The following is an 18,032-nucleotide window of genomic DNA, read 5'->3' as shown; positions in this document are numbered from 1 at the left end:
CCCAATGAACCGACCAATCGGACTGTTGGTCAAACTTAAAGGTTGTGTTCCCCCTTTTTCAGTCCGATGGGAGACAGCGATGACGAGTTCGACCGGAGGAGGCGGGACAAGTTCAGGAGGGAGAGGAGCGACATGGAGAGGTCGAGAGAGCGCGAGGAGAGGCGCAGGGACGACTGGCCCGACAGGTAGGCACCTGAGAACGGTCTGAGAACCGGAGAGAACCGGACTGTTAAGGGTTCTGGTCTCAGCTTCAGTGTTCTTCAGGTGAGCACTCAGTAGCAGCAGAAGAAGAACAGTCAGTAGCAGCAGAAGAAGAACAGTCAGCAGCAGAAGAAGAACAGTCAGCAGAAGAAGAACAGTCAGCAGCAGAAGAAGAACAGTCAGCAGCAGAAGAAGAACAGTCAGCAGCAGAAGAACAGTCAGTAGCAGCAGAAGAAGAACAGTCAGTAGCAGCAGAAGAACAGTCAGCAGAAGAAGAACAGTCAGTAGCAGCAGAAGAACAGTCAGTAGCAGCAGAAGAACAGTCAGCAGAAGAAGAACAGTCAGTAGCAGCAGAAGAAGAACAGTCAGTAGCAGCAGAAGAAGAACAGTCAGTAGCAGCAGAAGAAGAACAGTCAGTAGCAGCACAAGAAGAACAGTCAGTAGCAGCACAAGAAGAACAGTCAGTAGCAGAAGAAGAACAGTCAGCAGCAGAAGAAGAACAGTCAGTAGCAGCAGAAGAAGAACAGTCAGTAGCAGCAGAAGAAGAACAGTCAGTAGCAGCAGAAGAAGAACAGTCAGTAGCAGCACAAGAAGAACAGTCAGTAGCAGAAGAAGCACAGTCAGTAGCAGCAGAAGAAGAACAGTCAGTAGCAGCAGAAGAAGAACAGTCAGCAGCAGAAGAAGAACAGTCAGCAGCAGAAGAAGAACAGTCAGTAGCAGCAGAAGAAGAACAGTCAGTAGCAGCAGAAGAAGAACAGTCAGTAGCAGCACAAGAAGAACAGTCAGTAGCAGAAGAAGCACAGTCAGCAGAAGAAGAACAGTCAGCAGCAGAAGAAGAACAGTCAGCAGCAGAAGAAGAACAGTCAGCAGCAGAAGAACAGTCAGTAGCAGCAGAAGAAGAACAGTCAGTAGCAGCAGAAGAACAGTCAGCAGAAGAAGAACAGTCAGTAGCAGCAGAAGAACAGTCAGTAGCAGCAGAAGAACAGTCAGCAGAAGAAGAACAGTCAGTAGCAGCAGAAGAAGAACAGTCAGTAGCAGCAGAAGAAGAACAGTCAGTAGCAGCAGAAGAAGAACAGTCAGTAGCAGCACAAGAAGAACAGTCAGTAGCAGCACAAGAAGAACAGTCAGTAGCAGAAGAAGAACAGTCAGCAGCAGAAGAAGAACAGTCAGTAGCAGCAGAAGAAGAACAGTCAGTAGCAGCAGAAGAAGAACAGTCAGTAGCAGCAGAAGAAGAACAGTCAGTAGCAGCACAAGAAGAACAGTCAGTAGCAGAAGAAGCACAGTCAGTAGCAGCAGAAGAAGAACAGTCAGTAGCAGCAGAAGAAGAACAGTCAGCAGCAGAAGAAGAACAGTCAGCAGCAGAAGAAGAACAGTCAGTAGCAGCAGAAGAAGAACAGTCAGTAACAGTCAGTAGCCGCAGAAGAAGAACAGTCAGCAGCAGAAGAAGAACAGTCAGTAGCAGCAGAAGAAGAACAGTCAGCAGCAGAAGAAGAACAGTCAGTAGCAGCAGAAGAAGAACAGTCAGTAACAGTCAGTAGCCGCAGAAGAAGAACAGTCAGTAGCAGCAGAAGAAGAACAGTCAGTAGCAGAAGAAGAACAGTCAGTAGCAGCAGAAGAAGAACAGTCAGTAGCAGCAGAAGAAGAACAGTCAGTAACAGTCAGTAGCCGCAGAAGAAGAACAGTCAGTAGCAGAAGAAGAACAGTCAGTAGCAGCAGAAGAAGAACAGTCAGTAGCAGAAGAAGAACAGTCAGTAGCAGCAGAAGAAGAACAGTCAGTAGCAGCAGAAGAAGAACAGTCAGTAACAGTCAGTAGCCGCAGAAGAAGAACAGTCAGTAGCAGCAGAAGAAGAACAGTCAGTAGCAGAAGAAGAACAGTCAGTAGCAGCAGAAGAAGAACAGTCAGTAGCAGCAGAAGAAGAACAGTCAGCAGAAGAAGAACAGTCAGTAGCAGCAGAAGAACAGTCAGTAGCAGCAGAAGAAGAACAGTCGGTAGTAGCAGAAGAAGAACAGTCAGTAGCAGCAGAAGAAGAACAGTCAGTAGCAGCAGAAGAAGAACAGTCGGTAGTAGCAGAAGAAGAACAGTCAGTAGCAGCAGAAGAAGAACAGTCAGTAGTAGCAGAAGAAGAACAGTCAGTAGCAGAAGAAGAACAGTCAGCAGCAGAAGAACAGTCAGTAGTAGCAGAAGAAGAACAGTCAGTAGCAGCAGAAGAAGAACAGTCAGTAGCAGCAGAAGAAGAACAGTCAGTAGCAGCAGAAGAAGAACAGTCAGCAGCAGAAGAAGAACAGTCAGCAGCAGAAGAAGAACAGTCAGCAGCAGAAGAAGAACAGTCAGCAGCAGAAGAAGAACAGTCAGTAGCAGCAGAAGAAGAACAGTCAGTAGCAGAAGAAGAACAGTCAGTAGTAGCAGAAGAAGAACAGTCAGTAGTAGCAGAAGAACAGTCAGTAGCAGCAGAAGAACAGTCAGTAGTAGCAGAAGAAGAACAGTCAGTAGTAGAAGAAGAACAGTCAGTAGCAGCAGAAGAAGAACAGTCAGTAGTAGCAGAAGTAGAACAGTCAGTAGCAGAAGAACAGTCAGTAGCAGCAGAAGAACAGTCAGTAGTAGTAGAAGAAGAACAGTCAGTAGCAGCAGAAGAAGAACAGTCAGTAGTAGCAGAAGTAGAACAGTCAGTAGCAGAAGAACAGTCAGTAGCAGCAGAAGAACAGTCAGTAGTAGCAGAAGAACAGTCAGTAGTAGCAGAAGAACAGTCAGTAGCAGCAGCAGAAGAACAGTCAGTAGCAGCAGAAGAACAGTCAGTAGCAGCAGAAGAACAGTCAGTAGTAGCAGAAGAACAGTCAGTAGTAGCAGAAGAACAGTCAGTAGTAGCAGAAAAAGAACAGTCAGTAGCAGAAGAAGAAGAACAGTCAGCAGCAGAAGAAGAACAGTCAGCAGCAGCAGAAGAAGAACAGTCAGTAGCAGCAGAAAAAGAACAGTCAGTAGCAGAAGAAGAAGAACAGTCAGCAGCAGAAGAAGAACAGTCAGCAGCAGAAGAAGAACAGTCAGCAGCAGAAGAAGAACAGTCAGCAGCAGAAGAAGAACAGTCAGTAGCAGCAGAAGAACAGTCAGCAGCAGAAGAAGAACAGTCAGTAGCAGCAGAAGAAGAACAGTCAGTAGCAGCAGAAGAAGAACAGTCAGCAGCAGAAGAAGAACAGTCAGCAGCAGAAGAAGAACAGTCAGCAGCAGAAGAAGAACAGTCAGTAGCAGCAGAAGAACAGTCAGTAGCAGCAGAAGAACAGTCAGTAGCAGCAGAAGAACAGTCAGTAGCAGAAGAAGAACAGTCAGTAGTAGCAGAAAAAGAACAGTCAGTAGCAGAAGAAGAAGAACAGTCAGCAGCAGCAGAAGAAGAACAGTCAGTAGCAGAAGAAGAACAGTCAGTAGTAGCAGAAAAAGAACAGTCAGTAGCAGAAGAAGAAGAACAGTCAGCAGCAGAAGAAGAACAGTCAGTAGCAGCAGAAGAAGAACAGTCAGTAGCAGAAGAAGAACAGTCAGTAGTAGCAGAAAAAGAACAGTCAGTAGCAGAAGAAGAAGAACAGTCAGCAGCAGAAGAAGAACAGTCAGCAGCAGCAGAAGAAGAACAGTCAGTAGCAGCAGAAGAAGAACAGTCAGTAGTAGCAGAAGAACAGTCAGTAGTAGCAGAAGAACAGTCAGTAGCAGCAGAAGAACAGTCAGTAGCAGCAGAAGAACAGTCAGTAGCAGCAGAAGAAGAACAGTCAGTAGCAGCAGAAGAACAGTCAGTAGTAGCAGAAGAACAGTCAGTAGTAGCAGAAGAAGAACAGTCAGCAGCAGAAGAAGAACAGTCAGTAGCAGCAGAAGAACAGTCAGTAGTAGCAGAAGAACAGTCAGTAGTAGCAGAAGAACAGTCAGTAGTAGCAGAAAAAGAACAGTCAGTAGCAGAAGAAGAAGAACAGTCAGCAGCAGAAGAAGAACAGTCAGCAGCAGCAGAAGAAGAACAGTCAGTAGCAGCAGAAGAAGAACAGTCAGTAGCAGCAGAAGAAGAACAGTCAGTAGCAGCAGAAGAAGAACAGTCAGTAGCAGCAGAAGAAGAACAGTCAGTAGCAGAAGAAGAACAGTCAGTAGTAGCAGAAGAAGAACAGTCAGTAGCAGCAGAAGAAGAACAGTCAGTAGCAGCAGAAGAAGAACAGTCAGTAGCAGTAGCAGAAAAAGAACAGTCAGTAGCAGTAGCAGAAGAAGAACAGTCAGTAGTAGCAGAAGAAGAACAGTCAGTAGCAGCAGCAGAAGAAGAGTCAGGCGTATTTTATTTAACCTTGGCCTCGTTTCAGCTCAGGGAAGCAGTTCAGGGGACTTCTGCTGTTCTTACCCAGGATTTCTGTTAATTGGGTCCAAACTTGATCTCAGAACGAGTTTGATGTGCTTCGTCTTCTCAGCACTTATGTGAATATTTAGTTTTAATCCCGGGAAGGGTTCGGTATCCGTGTTTTCAGCTGGTTGCAGACCTGTCGTCTGTAACCGACGCCGTTCAGTGCGCTGGTGTCAGTGTTTCATCTGTGTGCTGTGGTGCGTTCAGGGACTGGGACCGCGGCAGAGAGAGGAGGAGGGACTACGATCGTGGTCGCAGAGAGAGGTTTTCCCCGCCCCGACACATCAGCCCTCAGCACAAACGCATGAGGAGAGACTGGTGAGGATGGCGTGCTGCAGAGGAAAGGTCGCCCACTCATTGTCGTGTTCCCCGGCTGATTTTATTTTATTTTCTCAGGGACGACCACCGGGGGGAGCCGTACCGCTACGACCTGCCTTATGGAGGCGGAGCCCCGTTCCCGGGGGCGGGGCCTCAGGGCTGGCACCCAGACTTCCCCCACCTCCACCCGCACCATGGAGGCCACCCTCTGCAGGGCAGGTGAGCTCAGTGGGACTCATCAGGGGGTTACAGGTTCTGGTTCTGAACAGGTGAACAGGCCTTAAAAGTCTTAAAGTTTGAGTTTAAGTCCTTAAAATGTCTTAAAGTTTGAGTTTAAGGACTCATCAGGGGGGTTACAGGTTCTGGTTCTGAGCACGTGAACAGAACAAACCTCCTGATGGCGTCCTCTCAGAATGCGTTAAAGCCTCATCCTTCCAGCCGCCGGCAGCGGTTTGGATCCAGCGTTAAGTTTAGTTCATATTTCAGAGTCTGACCTGTAATCAACTGCTTCTCTGCCAGGCTCGGGATGGTGGATCCAGACCTCCCTCCTCCTGGACCCCCCACCATGAGGAGCTTTAAGGTGAGCGCTCTGATGCAGCCATTTATGGGTCATTACATTATTTATCAGCAACTCGAGGAACACAAGTTTAATTCGAGTATAACTCGAGTTACACGAGTTTAATTCGAGTTTAACTTGAGGAACACGAGTTTAACTCGAGTTTAACTTGAGGAACACGAGTTTAACTCGAGTTTAACTCGAGTTTAACTCGAGTTTAACTCGAGTTTAACTTGAGGAACACGTGTTTAACTCGAGGAACCGTTTCAGCCCCATTGACCTGCCCCACGCCGTGGTGTTTTCGGTGCAGCCGGCTCACAGCTAAAGCTCGTCTGTTTGTGCGTCTGAGCCTGTAGAAATGATGCGTGTGCACGTGTGTGTGTGTGCAGGAGTTTCTCCTGAACATGGAGGACAGCGTTGATGAGACGGAGGCGGTGAAGCGCTACAACCAGTACAAGCTGGACTTCAGACGGCAGCAACTGCAGGACTTCTTCCTGCAGCACAAAGAGCAGGAGTGGTTCCGCTCCAAGTACCACCCCGATGACATCACGGCGAGGAGGGCGGAGTCTCTGACCGCCCTCAAGACCCGGCTCGGCGTCTTCCTCTTCCTGCTCGACAACAACTGGCTGGACAACGTGTCGCTGGACATGGACCACTTCCCCGCCATCATTAAACTGCTGGACGCAGGTAGGCAGGGGACAGCTGGAGAGGAGGCCGCCGGGGTTTCTGGTCTTAAAGTTTGAGTTTAAGGCCTTAAATGTCTTAAAGTTTGAGTTTAAGGCCTTAAAATGTCTTAAAGTTTGAGTTGAAGGCCTAAAAATGTCTTAAAGTTTGAGTTTAAGACCTTAAATGTCTTAAAGTTTGAGTTTAAGGCCTTAAATGTCTTAAAGTTTGAGTTTAAGGCCTTAAAATGTCTTAAAGTTTGAGTTTAAGGCCTAAAAATGTCTTAAAGTTTGAGGTTAAGGCCTTAAAATGTCTTAAAGTTTGAGTTTAAGGCCTTAAAAAGTCTTAAAGTTTGAGGTTAAGGCCTTAAAAAGTCTTAAAGTTTGTCATCTGGGTAATGGAGTCCTGAAGTCTCTGTCTTTCCGTGCAGCTGTGATCAAGATGGAGGGAGGGACAGACTTCGACCTGCAGGTCCTGGAGGCTTCGGCCGCTCCTGCGGCGCCCGGAGGGGAGGCGAGCGGCGGTGGAGGCGCAGAGAAGGGTCAGGCTGATCCCAGCGCAGGAAGCGTGAGCGGTCAGAGCGGCTCGGAGGCGCCCGAGAGCCGGACGGAGGAGGCGGGCGGCAGCAAGCCGGGCGAGACCAAACACTCTGAGAAGGTCAGTAGAAGAAGAAGAAGAAGAGCGGTCCTGAACGCCGCTCTGAGGTTTGTTCTGCTGCTCGGGTCAGAAAACATGATTTCTGTCTCAGGACGGCGAGGACGCCAAGCGCAACGGGAAGAAGGACGACGAGGAGGAGGATGATGAGGAGGAGGAGGAGGAGAAGAAGGAAGAAGAAGAAGAGGAGGTGGAAGAGAAGAAGAAAACGAAGACGAAGAAGGTGAGTTGTCTGGTGTTGGTGCTCATAGATATGTATAGAACCATAGATATGTATAGAATCATAGATATGTATAGAATCATAGATATGTATAGAACCATAGATATGTATAGAACCATAGATATGTATAGAACCATAGATATGTATAGAACCATAGATATGTATAGAACCATAGATATATATAGAACCATAGATATGTATAGAACCATAGATATATATAGAACCATAGATATGTATAGAACCATAGATATATATAGAACCATAGATATGTATAGAAGGGCTAGATGTCTCGTCCGCGTTGCTGGGCAACGGAGTCGAACGTCCGCAGATGGCGGCCATCTTACCACAGGCAGCTCTCTCGCCGACAACATTGTGTTGATGGTGAAACATTCAAGACATAACTTGCTTAATTCTCAAACGTTTAGGTTATTTTAAACATCAAAATAGTAAGCTAATTATCACACTACAGACGAAGTCCATATTTATTTTTTAAAATAAAAACGTCAATATTTCACGTTTATTTGCCCCATGACTCAACTTTATTTACCCCTTGGGATGACTCCCTCAGGGAAATTCAAGTCCCCAGTAGCTCCAAACACACACATAGGATCTCTATAAATCTAAAATACAGTATAATATAGAATAATTCATATAATATATCATTAAAATGTAATTAATATAGAATAATCTAAAACAAAGTGTAAAAAACCATATAAGATATACAAAGTAAAGAGAGTTAAATAAAATAAGTTAGCACTATGGTTGAGTTATTGCCCATATTGCACTACACTTGTGTTAATTACACATTGTATGCACATAGTCTGACCATAAATAGAAAAGATATTGCACAGATGACCAAATAAATAAAATATCGCACAGGGTCTTTTAGTATGTAAAACAGTGTAAAATGGTGGAGATTTCTGCGAGATAAGAGTAATAGCGCCAGAGCAGATCACTTACCGTAACCATGGTTACCTCAGGTTTGGCTGTCTCCCGGACATCTCACCCTGTGGTAAGATGGCCGACTTGTGCGGACGTTCTTAACTCAGACGTAACACATCGAGCCGTTCTTTACCCATCTATGTTGATGCTGACGTGCTGGTGGAGCTGGTGTTCATGCTGCCTCTGCGTCTCAGGGAAGGAAGAGGAAGCGCAGCCTGTCGGCTGACAGCGGCGAGGGCAGCGCCTCCGACTCTGACTCCTCCCACTCCGACGGAGAGAAGGAGGAGGAGGAGGAAGACGGACAAGATGGTATTTACGTCTTCCTTTTAGTGGCCTGATTTTTGATCCTTTTGACCCGAAACGGGCCGAAAACTTTAACCCGAACTCGTGTTTCAGAGCGCCGTAAAGAGCGGGCGAAGGAGAGGGAGGAGGAGGCTCCGCCCAGGCCACGCCCCCTCCACCTCACCACCTCGCTGTTCATCAGAAGCATCCCGCCAGAGGTGTCCAAGGAGGAGATCACCGCTGTGAGCGAACACACCCGCACATTGATTCAGATCAGAAATATTTCAGGTGAAACTGACCCGACTCCCGTCTGCAGCTGTGTCGCAGGTACCCGGGCTTCCTGCGGGTGGCGCTGTCTGACCCCCAGCCGGAGAGGAGGTACGCCGGTCTGTTGTGTTTGGCTGTGTTCGAAACCGCCTACTGCATACTACATACTGCATACTACATACTGCATACTGCATACTACATACTACATTCTGCATACTACATACTACATACTGCATACTGCATACTACATACTACATACTGCATACTACATACTGCATTCTGCATACTACATACTGCATACTACATACTGCATACTACATACTACAAACTGCATACTGCATACTGCATACTACATTCTGCATACTACATACTGCATACTATATACTGCATACTGCATACTGCATACTGCATACTACATACTACATTCTGCATACTGCATACTGCATACTGCATACTACATACTACATTCTGCATACTGCATACTACATACTGCATACTGCATACTGCATACTGCATACTACATACTGCATACTACATACTACATACTACATACTACATACTACAAACTGCATACTGCATACTGCATACTACATACTACAAACTGCATACTGCATACTGCATACTACATACTACATTCTGCATACTGCATACTACATACTGCATACTGCATTCTGCATTCTGCATACTGCATACTACATACTACATACTACATACTGCATACTGCATACTACATACTACATACTACAAACTGCATACTGCATACTGCATACTACATACTACATTCTGCATACTGCATACTACATACTGCATACTACATACTACATACTACATACTGCATACTGCATACTACATACTACATACTACAAACTGCATACTACATACTGCATACTACATACTACATACTGCATACTGCATACTACATACTGAATACTACATACTGCAAACTGCATACTGCATACTACATACTACATACTACATTCTGCATACTGCATACTACATACTGCATACTGCATACTACATACTGCATTCTACATACTGCATACTACATACTGCATACTGCATACTACATACTACATACTACATTCTGCATACTGCATACTACATACTGCATACTGCATACTACATACTGCATACTACATACTGCATACTGCATACTACATACTGCATACTACATACTACATACTGCATACTACATACTACATTCTGCATACTGCATACTACATACTACATACTGCATACTACATACTGCATACTGCATACTACATACTACATTCTGCATACTACATACTGCATACTGCATACTACATACTACATTCTGCATACTGCATACTACATACTGCATACTGCATACTACATACTACATTCTGCATACAGCATACTGCATACTACTTACTGCATACTACATACTGCATACTGCATACTACATACTGCATACTACATATTGCATACTACATACTACATACTGCATACTACATACTGCATACTACATACTGCATACTACATACTGCATACTGCATACTACATATTGCATACTGCATACTACATACTGCATATTTACATACTGCATACTACATACTACATGCTACATACTACATACTGCATTCTACATACTACATACTGCATACTACATACTACATACTAAATACTACATACTGCATTCTACATACTACATACTTACATACTACATACTTACATACTACATACTGCATACTACATACTGCATACTACATACTGCATACTGCATACTACATACTGCATATTTACATACTGCATACTACATACTGCATACTGCATACTACATACTGCATACTACATACTGCATTCTACATACTACATACTGCATTCTACATACTACATACTGCATACTACATACTGCATACTACATACTACATACTGCATATTTACATACTGCATTCTACATACTACATACTGCATACTACATACTACATACTACATACTGCATTCTACATACTGCATACTGCATACTACATACTGCATATTTACATACTGCATTCTACATACTACATACTGCATACTACATACTGCATACTGCATACTACATACTACATACTTACATACTACATACTTACATACTACATACTGTATACTACATACTTACATACTGCATACTGCATTCTACATACTACATACTGCATACTACATACTACATACTACATACTGCATTCTACATACTACATACTTACATACTACATACTTACATACTACATACTGTATACTACATACTTACATACTTACATACTGCATACTGCATACTACATACTCATTGATCAGACAGTATGCAGAGCGTTTACCCACAATGCATTTCGCTCCTGCCAGAGCCAAAATCAGCCGGCCTGAAGCTGATTTCCCTTAAGCTCTAAACTCTGTAAACTTTAGCAACATTTGAAACATTTTCAGGCGAGAAAGTAGTCGTTTAGATCCCCAACGTGCTGAAAACCTGACAAAATACCGGCTGTTTACAATTTTGTTCCCACGAATTCGGCGCTACTAAAGCTAGCCGCAGTGAGCTAACGCACTTCCGGTTATTTTCACAAAATAAAATACCCATTGCCTTTTATCATAGGGAAAGCCATTACCATACAATTGGTGCTTTTGTTTTGAAAACAGGAAGTGAACCTACCCTCGTTGTAGCTAGCTTGAAACTGCGGTTTTGACAGGAAATGACGATCGGCGACGTCACGTTACGTTGCATCTTGGGTAGTTTGATTATGAGTAGTAACCTCATGATGCATACCCAACATTTAGGAGAATCTAGTATGCATCCGGGAACTTAAAAAAGTTAAAGTTAGTAGGAGTAGTGGGAGTAGTATGAGAAGTAGGCGGTTTCGAACACAGCCATTGTATCTGTGGTGAAATGGGCCTGAGTAGCTGGTGTGATGTCAGAGATGTTTGTCTCAGCTCTCTAACGTGCGCCTCAGGTTCTTCAGGCGGTGCTGGGTGACCTTTGACCGCGGCGTGAACATCAAGGAGACGTGCTGGAACCTGCAGAACATCCGGGTAAACTTTCTAAACTTTTAAACAGTCAGATTACTGCACACACTGAGCCACAGACCACTGACGCTTCCTCTGCGCAGCTCAGAGACTGCGAGCTGTCCCCGGTGGTCAACAGAGACCTGTGCCGGCGCGTCCGCAGCGTCAACGGCCTGACGCACCACAAGCCGGTGGTGAGGAACGACATCCGGCTGTCGGCCCGACTCATCCACAGTCTGGACCAGAGGGGGGAGCTGTGGAGCGCACAGGTAACCTTTCTGTCCCGGCTGGGGGGGGTACAGGGGTTCTGCTGGGGGGTACAGGGACCAATGCTGGCTCGTCTGCTCTCTGTACTTTAGACGGTCGTCTCTACTTGTAAAAACAAGTCCACTACAAATCTATGATGGGGGGTTAACGAGTTTAAAGCGTGTTATTGGGCATCAAACATACAGCCTGCTGCTGGGGCCTCGAGGCTCCTACTGGGGCCCAATATTTATGTCCCTGATCCCATGTAAACACCCCTCCCAAAGACTACCCCCTCCCAGAGACTAACCCCTCCCAAAGACTACCCCCTCCCAGAGACTAACCTCTCCCAAAGACTACCCCCTCCCAGAGACTACCCCCTCCCAAAGACTAACCACTCCCAAAGACTACCCCCTCCCAGAGACTACCCCCTCCCAAAGACTAACCCCTCCCAGAGACTAACCCCTCCCAAAGACTACCCCCTCCCAAAGACTAACCACTCCCAAAGACTACCCCCTCCCAAAGACTACCCCCTCCCAGAGATAACCCCTCCCAAAGACTACCCCCTCCCAAAGACTACCCACTCCCAAAGACTACCCCCTCCCAAAGACTACCCCCTCTCAGAGACTACCCCCTCCCAAAGACTACCCCCTCCCAAAGACTACCCCCTCTCAGAGACTAACCACTCCCAAAGACTACCCCCTCTCAGAGACTACCCCCTCCCAAAGACTACCCCCTCCCAAAGACTACCCCCTCCCAAAGACTAACCACTCCCAAAGACTACCCCCTCTCAGAGACTACCCCCTCCCAAAGACTACCCCCTCCCAAAGACTACCCCCTCTCAGAGACTACCCCCTCCCAGAGACTAACCCCTCCCAAAGACTAACCCCTCCCAAAGACTAACCACTCCCAGAGACTACCCCCTCCCAAAGACTACCCCCTCCCAAAGACTACCCCCTCTCAGAGACTACCCCCTCTCAGAGACTACCCCCTCTCAAAGACTACCCCCTCCCAAAGACTAACCACTCCCAAAGACTACCCCCTCTCAGAGACTACCCCCTCCCAAAGACTAACCACTCCCAAAGACTACCCCCTCCCAAAGACTACCCCCTCCCAGAGACTAACCCCTCCCAAAGACTAACCCCTCCCAAAGACTAACCACTCCCAAAGACTACCCCCTCTCAGAGACTAACCCCTCCCAAAGACTAACCCCTCTCAGAGACTACCCCCTCCCAAAGACTACCCCTCCCAAAGACTACCCCCTCTCAGAGACTACCCCCTCCCAAAGACTACCCCCTCCCAAAGACTACCCCCTCTCAGAGACTAACCACTCCCAGAGACTAACCCCTCCCAGAGACTACCCCCTCCCAAAGACTAACCACTCCCAAAGACATTCCCCCTCTCAGAGACTACCCACTCCCAAAGACTAACCACTCCCAGAGACTACCCACTCCCAGAGACTACCCACTCCCAGAGACTACCCACTCCCAGAGACTACCCCCTCCCAAAGACTACCCCCTCCCAAAGACTACCCCCTCTCAAAGACTACCCCCTCTCAAAGACTAACCACTCCCAAAGACTACCCCCTCTCAGAGACTACCCCCTCCCAAAGACTAACCACTCCCAAAGACATTCCCCCTCTCAGAGACTACCCACTCCCAAAGACTACCCCCTCCCAGAGACTACCCCCTCCCAAAGACTACCCCCTCCCAAAGACTACACCCTCTCAAAGACTACCCCCTCCCAAAGACTACCCCCTCCCAAAGACTAACCCCTCCCAGAGACTAACCCCTCCCAAAGACTAACCCCTCCCAGAGACTAACCCCTCCCAAAGACTAACCCCTCCCAAAGACTAACCCCTCTCAGAGACTACCCCCTCCCAGAGACTACCCCCTCCCAAAGACTACCCCCTCCCAAAGACTACCCCCTCTCAGAGACTACCCCCTCCCAAAGACTACCCCCTCTCAGAGACTAACCACTCCCAGAGACTAACCCCTCCCAGAGACTACCCCCTCCCAAAGACTAAGCCCTCCCAAAGACCAAGCCCTCCCAAAGACTAAGCCCTCCCAAAGACTAACCCCTCCCAGAGACTACCCCCTCCCAGAGACTACCCCCTCCCAAAGACTACCCCCTCCCAGAGACTACCCCCTCCCAAAGACTAACCCCTCCCAGAGACTAACCCCTCCCAGAGACTAACCCCTCCCAGAGACTAAGCCCTCCCAAAGACTACCCCCTCTCAGAGACTAACCCCTCCCGAAGACTACCCCCTCCCAAAGACTACCCCCTCTCAGAGACTACCCCCTCCCAAAGACTAACCACTCCCAAAGACTACCCCCTCCCAAAGACTAACCCTTCCCAAAGACTAACCACTCCCAGAGACTACCCCCTCCCAAAGACTAAGCCCTCCCAAAGACTAAGCCCTCCCAAAGACTACCCCCTCCCAGAGACTACCCCCTCCCAGAGACTACCCCCTCCCAGAGACTGACCCCTCCCAGAGATAACCCCTCCCAGAGAACCTTCTTCTATGGTTTCAAAAAACCCAAAAGAACTGAAAGTGTAAGAGTACCCAGAATGCACCTGGAATGACGTCCCTGTGTGCAGATGGAGACCAACCCCATCCTGAAGAACATCACAGATTACCTGATAGAGGAGGTGAGCGCCGAGGAGGAGGAGCTGATCGGAGCCTCCGGGGGCAACAGCGAAGACGCTGCGGACGCCAAAAACCCCGCCTCCTCTGATGTTCCCGTGGAGACCGACGACAAGCTGCTGAAGGTGGGCGGAGCCTGTGTGTCCGCTGTAGCGCTGACAGTGTGTGTGAGTGTGTGTTCATGGTGTGTGTGTGTGTGCAGGTGCTGGACAGACTGCTGCTCTACCTGCGACTGGTTCACTCTGTAGATTATTACAACTTCTGTGAGTATCCGTCTGAGGACGAGATGCCTCATCGCTGCGGGCTGATCCACGTACGAGGACCCCTGCCTGTGGCCAGGATCACGCCGACCGAGGGTGAGCGCGCACGCACACATGCACACGCACACATGCACACGCACGCATGCACACCTCTGATGGTTGACCTCAGGGGAAGCAAACGTAGCTGCTCACATTTGGTGCCAACATGCGTTCTGGGGATCGGATCAGGTGCACAGGTGCAGCGGACCACCCGCCGAACCGGCGCGATTCAACACCAGCAGCGTCCAGAGGAAGAGGCGCTGGTTCTGGTTTCTGTTAATGAGTCAAAGCAGCTGTGAGCTCCACATCTGTCCCTGTGAGCTCCACATCTGTCCCTGTGAGCCCCACATCTGTCCCTGTGAGCTCCACATCTGTCCCAGTGAGCTCCACATCTGTCCCTGTGAGCTCCACATCTGTCCCTGTGAGCTCCACATCTGTCCCTGTGAGCTCCACATCTGTCCCAGTGAGCTCCACATCTGTCCCTGTGAGCTCCACATCTGTCCCTGTGAGCTCCACATCTGTCCCTGTGAGCTCCACATCTGTCCCAGTGAGCTCCACATCTGTCCCTGTGAGCTCCACATCTGTCCCTGTGAGCTCCACATCTATCCCTGTGAGCTCCACATCTGTCCCTGTGAGCTCCACATCTGTCCCTGTGAGCTCCACATCTGTCCCTGTGAGCCCCACATCTGTCCCTGTGAGCTCCACATCTGTCCCAGTGAGCTCCACATCTGTCCCTGTGAGCTCCACATCTGTCCCTGTGAGCTCCACATCTGTCCCTGTGAGCTCCACATCTATCCCTGTGAGCCCCACATCTGTCCCAGTGAGCTCCACATCTGTCCCTGTGAGCTGCTTTAATGGCCCCAGCAGCCTGGTTTACAGCCTGGACCCAGCGTGGCAGCTCGTGGACCCAGCGTGGCAGCTCGTGGACCCAACATGGCAGCTCGTGGACCCAACATGGCAGCTAGACAGCTACATAACCCAGTCTGGGAATGTATTCAAGAAATTAAGTTCTTGAAATTAAAGTGGAAAAATGGCGTCTCTTTCCCAGAAAATATTGATCAGTGAAGCTCATCCCTTACTCGTGCTGCTGGGAAAATACTTTTTATGATCTAAATCAGCAGAATCTCAGTTTTCCACTGCTATGTTGCACCTGCTGGCTGATCGGCTGCATGTACTCAGATCCGTTACCGGATCGCTGTCGGCACCAAATGTGAACAGAGCGACGCAGACACAGAACGAACATGTGATGGTGAAGCTGTGCTCTGATTGGACAGTGAGTGAACACCAGAGGATGTGTGAGGAGCGTCTGGCTCCCCTGCTCTCGCCTTCAGAGTCTCTGAGCGAAGAAGAAGCCACTCGGCTCGGGAAGAAAGACCCGGAACAGGAGGTACCTCACGCGTGGTATCACGTGCGTGTGGTAGCGTGTGTGTGGTTGCGTGTGTGTGGTTGCGTGTGTGTGGTTGCGTGTGTGTGGTTGCGTGTGTGAGGTAGCGTGTGTTAGCGTGTTTGTATGATACCGTGTGCGTGGTTGCGTATGTTAGCGTGTGTTTGGTTGCGTGTGTTAGCGTGTTTGTATGATAGCGCGTGTGTGTGGTACCGTGTGCGAGGTAGCGTGTGTGTATGTTAGCGTGTGTGTGTGCGTGGTTGCGTATGTTAGCGTGTGTATGGTAGCGTGTGTGTATGTTAGCGTGTGCGTGGTTGCGTATGTTAGCGTGTGTGTATGGTAGCGTGTGTTTGGTTGCGTGTGGTAGCGTGTGTGTGGTAGCGTGTGTGTGGTAGCGTGTGTGTGCGTGGTTGCGTATGTTAGCGTGTGTGGTAGCGTGTGTGTGTGTTAGCGTGTGCGTGGTTGCGTGTGGTAGCATGTGTGTGTTAGCGTGTGTGTGTGCGTGGTAGCGTGTGTATGTTAGCGTGTGTGTGTTAGCGTGTGTGTGTGTGTTAGCGTGTGCGTGCGTGGTAGCGTGTGCGTGGTAGCGTGTGCGTGGTAGCGTGTGCGTGGTAGCGTGTGTGTGTGTTAGCGTGTGTGTGTTAGCGTGTGTGTGCGTGGTAGCGTGTGCGTGGTAGCGTGTGCGTGGTAGCGTGTGTGTGTGTTAGCGTGTGCGTGTTAGCATGAGTGTGTTAGCGTGTGCGTGTGTGTGTTAGCGTATGTGTGTGTTAGCGTGTGTGTGTTAGCGTGTAACGCCTCGGTCCTCGTGTGTCCAGGTGGAGAAGTTCCTGTCGGCCAACACTCAGGAGCTCAGTAAAGATAAGTGGCTCTGTCCTCTGAGCGGGAAGAAGTTCAAGGTGAGTTCTGCCACCTGTGTGTCTGACATGCCCGTTTCCGTGGTAACGCGGTCTGACGCTGTTGTTGTTGTTTTTGTTGTCAGGCTCCGGAGTTTGTGCGTAAACACATCCTGAACAAACACGGCGACAAGGTCGGTGCCGTCAGACAGGAAGTGGAGTTTTTCAACAACTTCCTGCTGGATGCCAAAAGGCCGGCGCTGCCTGAGAACAAGCCCCTCCCACCGCCAGCGCCAGGTAGAGTCTCTCACGCTGGCCACAGAAAACGTACCTCTTTGTGCTTCTGAGGAAGCTGAAAACATCCTCTCCTTCCTTCTTCCAGCTGCTCCTCCGGGTATGCCGGCGTTTCCTGGGCAGGCACCACAGCAGCAAAGCCTTCTGGGATATCCGCCAGGAGTCAGGCCTCCGATGCCCGGCTTTCCAGGTGCGGACTGAAAGATGGCGTCACGACTAACATGTTGATCTGTCACTCAGCTGTGAAACCAGCTCATTTCTCTGATCACGGCTGCGTTTGTGCTTCAGGTGTCGGACCTCACATGCCCCCCCAGTTTGGGGCGGGGCGCGGTAACTATGACAACTTCAGAGGTCATTTAGGAGGAGGCGGGTTTCCTGGGAAACAACGAAACAGCAGGTAAAAAAAACAGATCCTCTGAATGTATAACCTCTGACCCTGTGTGACCTCTGACCCTGTGTGACCTCTGACCCTCTCTGACCCTCTGTGACCTCTGACCTCTGACCCTCTGTGTGTTTAGGGGCATGCGGGGAGACCCTCGCTCCATCATCGAGTACAGAGACCTCGACGCTCCAGACGACCTCGACTTCTTCTAAGAAAACTGGATTTTTTTATTTTAACTTTTTTATTCAACGCTCGTCCGTTTCTTTCCTCCATTTTGTCTTTTTGTCAGTTAGAACCTTTGAGTGTGTGTGTGGGACCGGTTATTAGTGACCCTGATGATCTGAATGATGCCACTTTTCCAATAAAGACCAAAACCTGAAAAACAGTGTCGACTCCTGTCTGCATGTGTGAACAGATGTTCAGGACGGCGTGAGGCCAGATTGTACACACGCATACATAAAAACACACAGTGGGGTAAAAAATGTATTCAGCACCAGTTCT

General features: G+C 48.5%; 1 protein-coding gene across 1 annotated transcript in view; it reads left to right on the top strand.

Moving 5' to 3' along the window:
• Nucleotides 1-17,916, top strand: part of LOC142368861 (serrate RNA effector molecule homolog) — a 20,339-nt gene extending 2,423 nt beyond the window's left edge. The window contains exons 2-21 of the mRNA XM_075451061.1: nucleotides 63-185; nucleotides 4,764-4,874; nucleotides 4,953-5,093; nucleotides 5,394-5,454; nucleotides 5,820-6,117; nucleotides 6,524-6,750; nucleotides 6,842-6,970; nucleotides 8,104-8,218; nucleotides 8,306-8,433; nucleotides 8,508-8,569; nucleotides 11,398-11,476; nucleotides 11,554-11,718; nucleotides 14,294-14,464; nucleotides 14,542-14,695; nucleotides 15,913-16,025; nucleotides 16,838-16,918; nucleotides 17,002-17,152; nucleotides 17,238-17,339; nucleotides 17,438-17,546; nucleotides 17,668-17,916. Coding sequence (XP_075307176.1) covers nucleotides 67-185; nucleotides 4,764-4,874; nucleotides 4,953-5,093; nucleotides 5,394-5,454; nucleotides 5,820-6,117; nucleotides 6,524-6,750; nucleotides 6,842-6,970; nucleotides 8,104-8,218; nucleotides 8,306-8,433; nucleotides 8,508-8,569; nucleotides 11,398-11,476; nucleotides 11,554-11,718; nucleotides 14,294-14,464; nucleotides 14,542-14,695; nucleotides 15,913-16,025; nucleotides 16,838-16,918; nucleotides 17,002-17,152; nucleotides 17,238-17,339; nucleotides 17,438-17,546; nucleotides 17,668-17,743 — 2,592 coding nt within the window. The 5' untranslated portion in view covers nucleotides 63-66 and the 3' untranslated portion in view covers nucleotides 17,744-17,916. The remainder of the gene's footprint in view (nucleotides 1-62; nucleotides 186-4,763; nucleotides 4,875-4,952; nucleotides 5,094-5,393; nucleotides 5,455-5,819; nucleotides 6,118-6,523; nucleotides 6,751-6,841; nucleotides 6,971-8,103; nucleotides 8,219-8,305; nucleotides 8,434-8,507; nucleotides 8,570-11,397; nucleotides 11,477-11,553; nucleotides 11,719-14,293; nucleotides 14,465-14,541; nucleotides 14,696-15,912; nucleotides 16,026-16,837; nucleotides 16,919-17,001; nucleotides 17,153-17,237; nucleotides 17,340-17,437; nucleotides 17,547-17,667) is intronic.
• Nucleotides 17,917-18,032: the final 116 nt, after the last annotated feature.

This window comes from Odontesthes bonariensis, chromosome 19, assembly GCF_027942865.1.
Source record: "Odontesthes bonariensis isolate fOdoBon6 chromosome 19, fOdoBon6.hap1, whole genome shotgun sequence".
Lineage (NCBI taxonomy): Eukaryota > Metazoa > Chordata > Actinopteri > Atheriniformes > Atherinopsidae > Odontesthes > Odontesthes bonariensis.
This window is presented reverse-complemented; position numbering and strand designations above follow the sequence as displayed.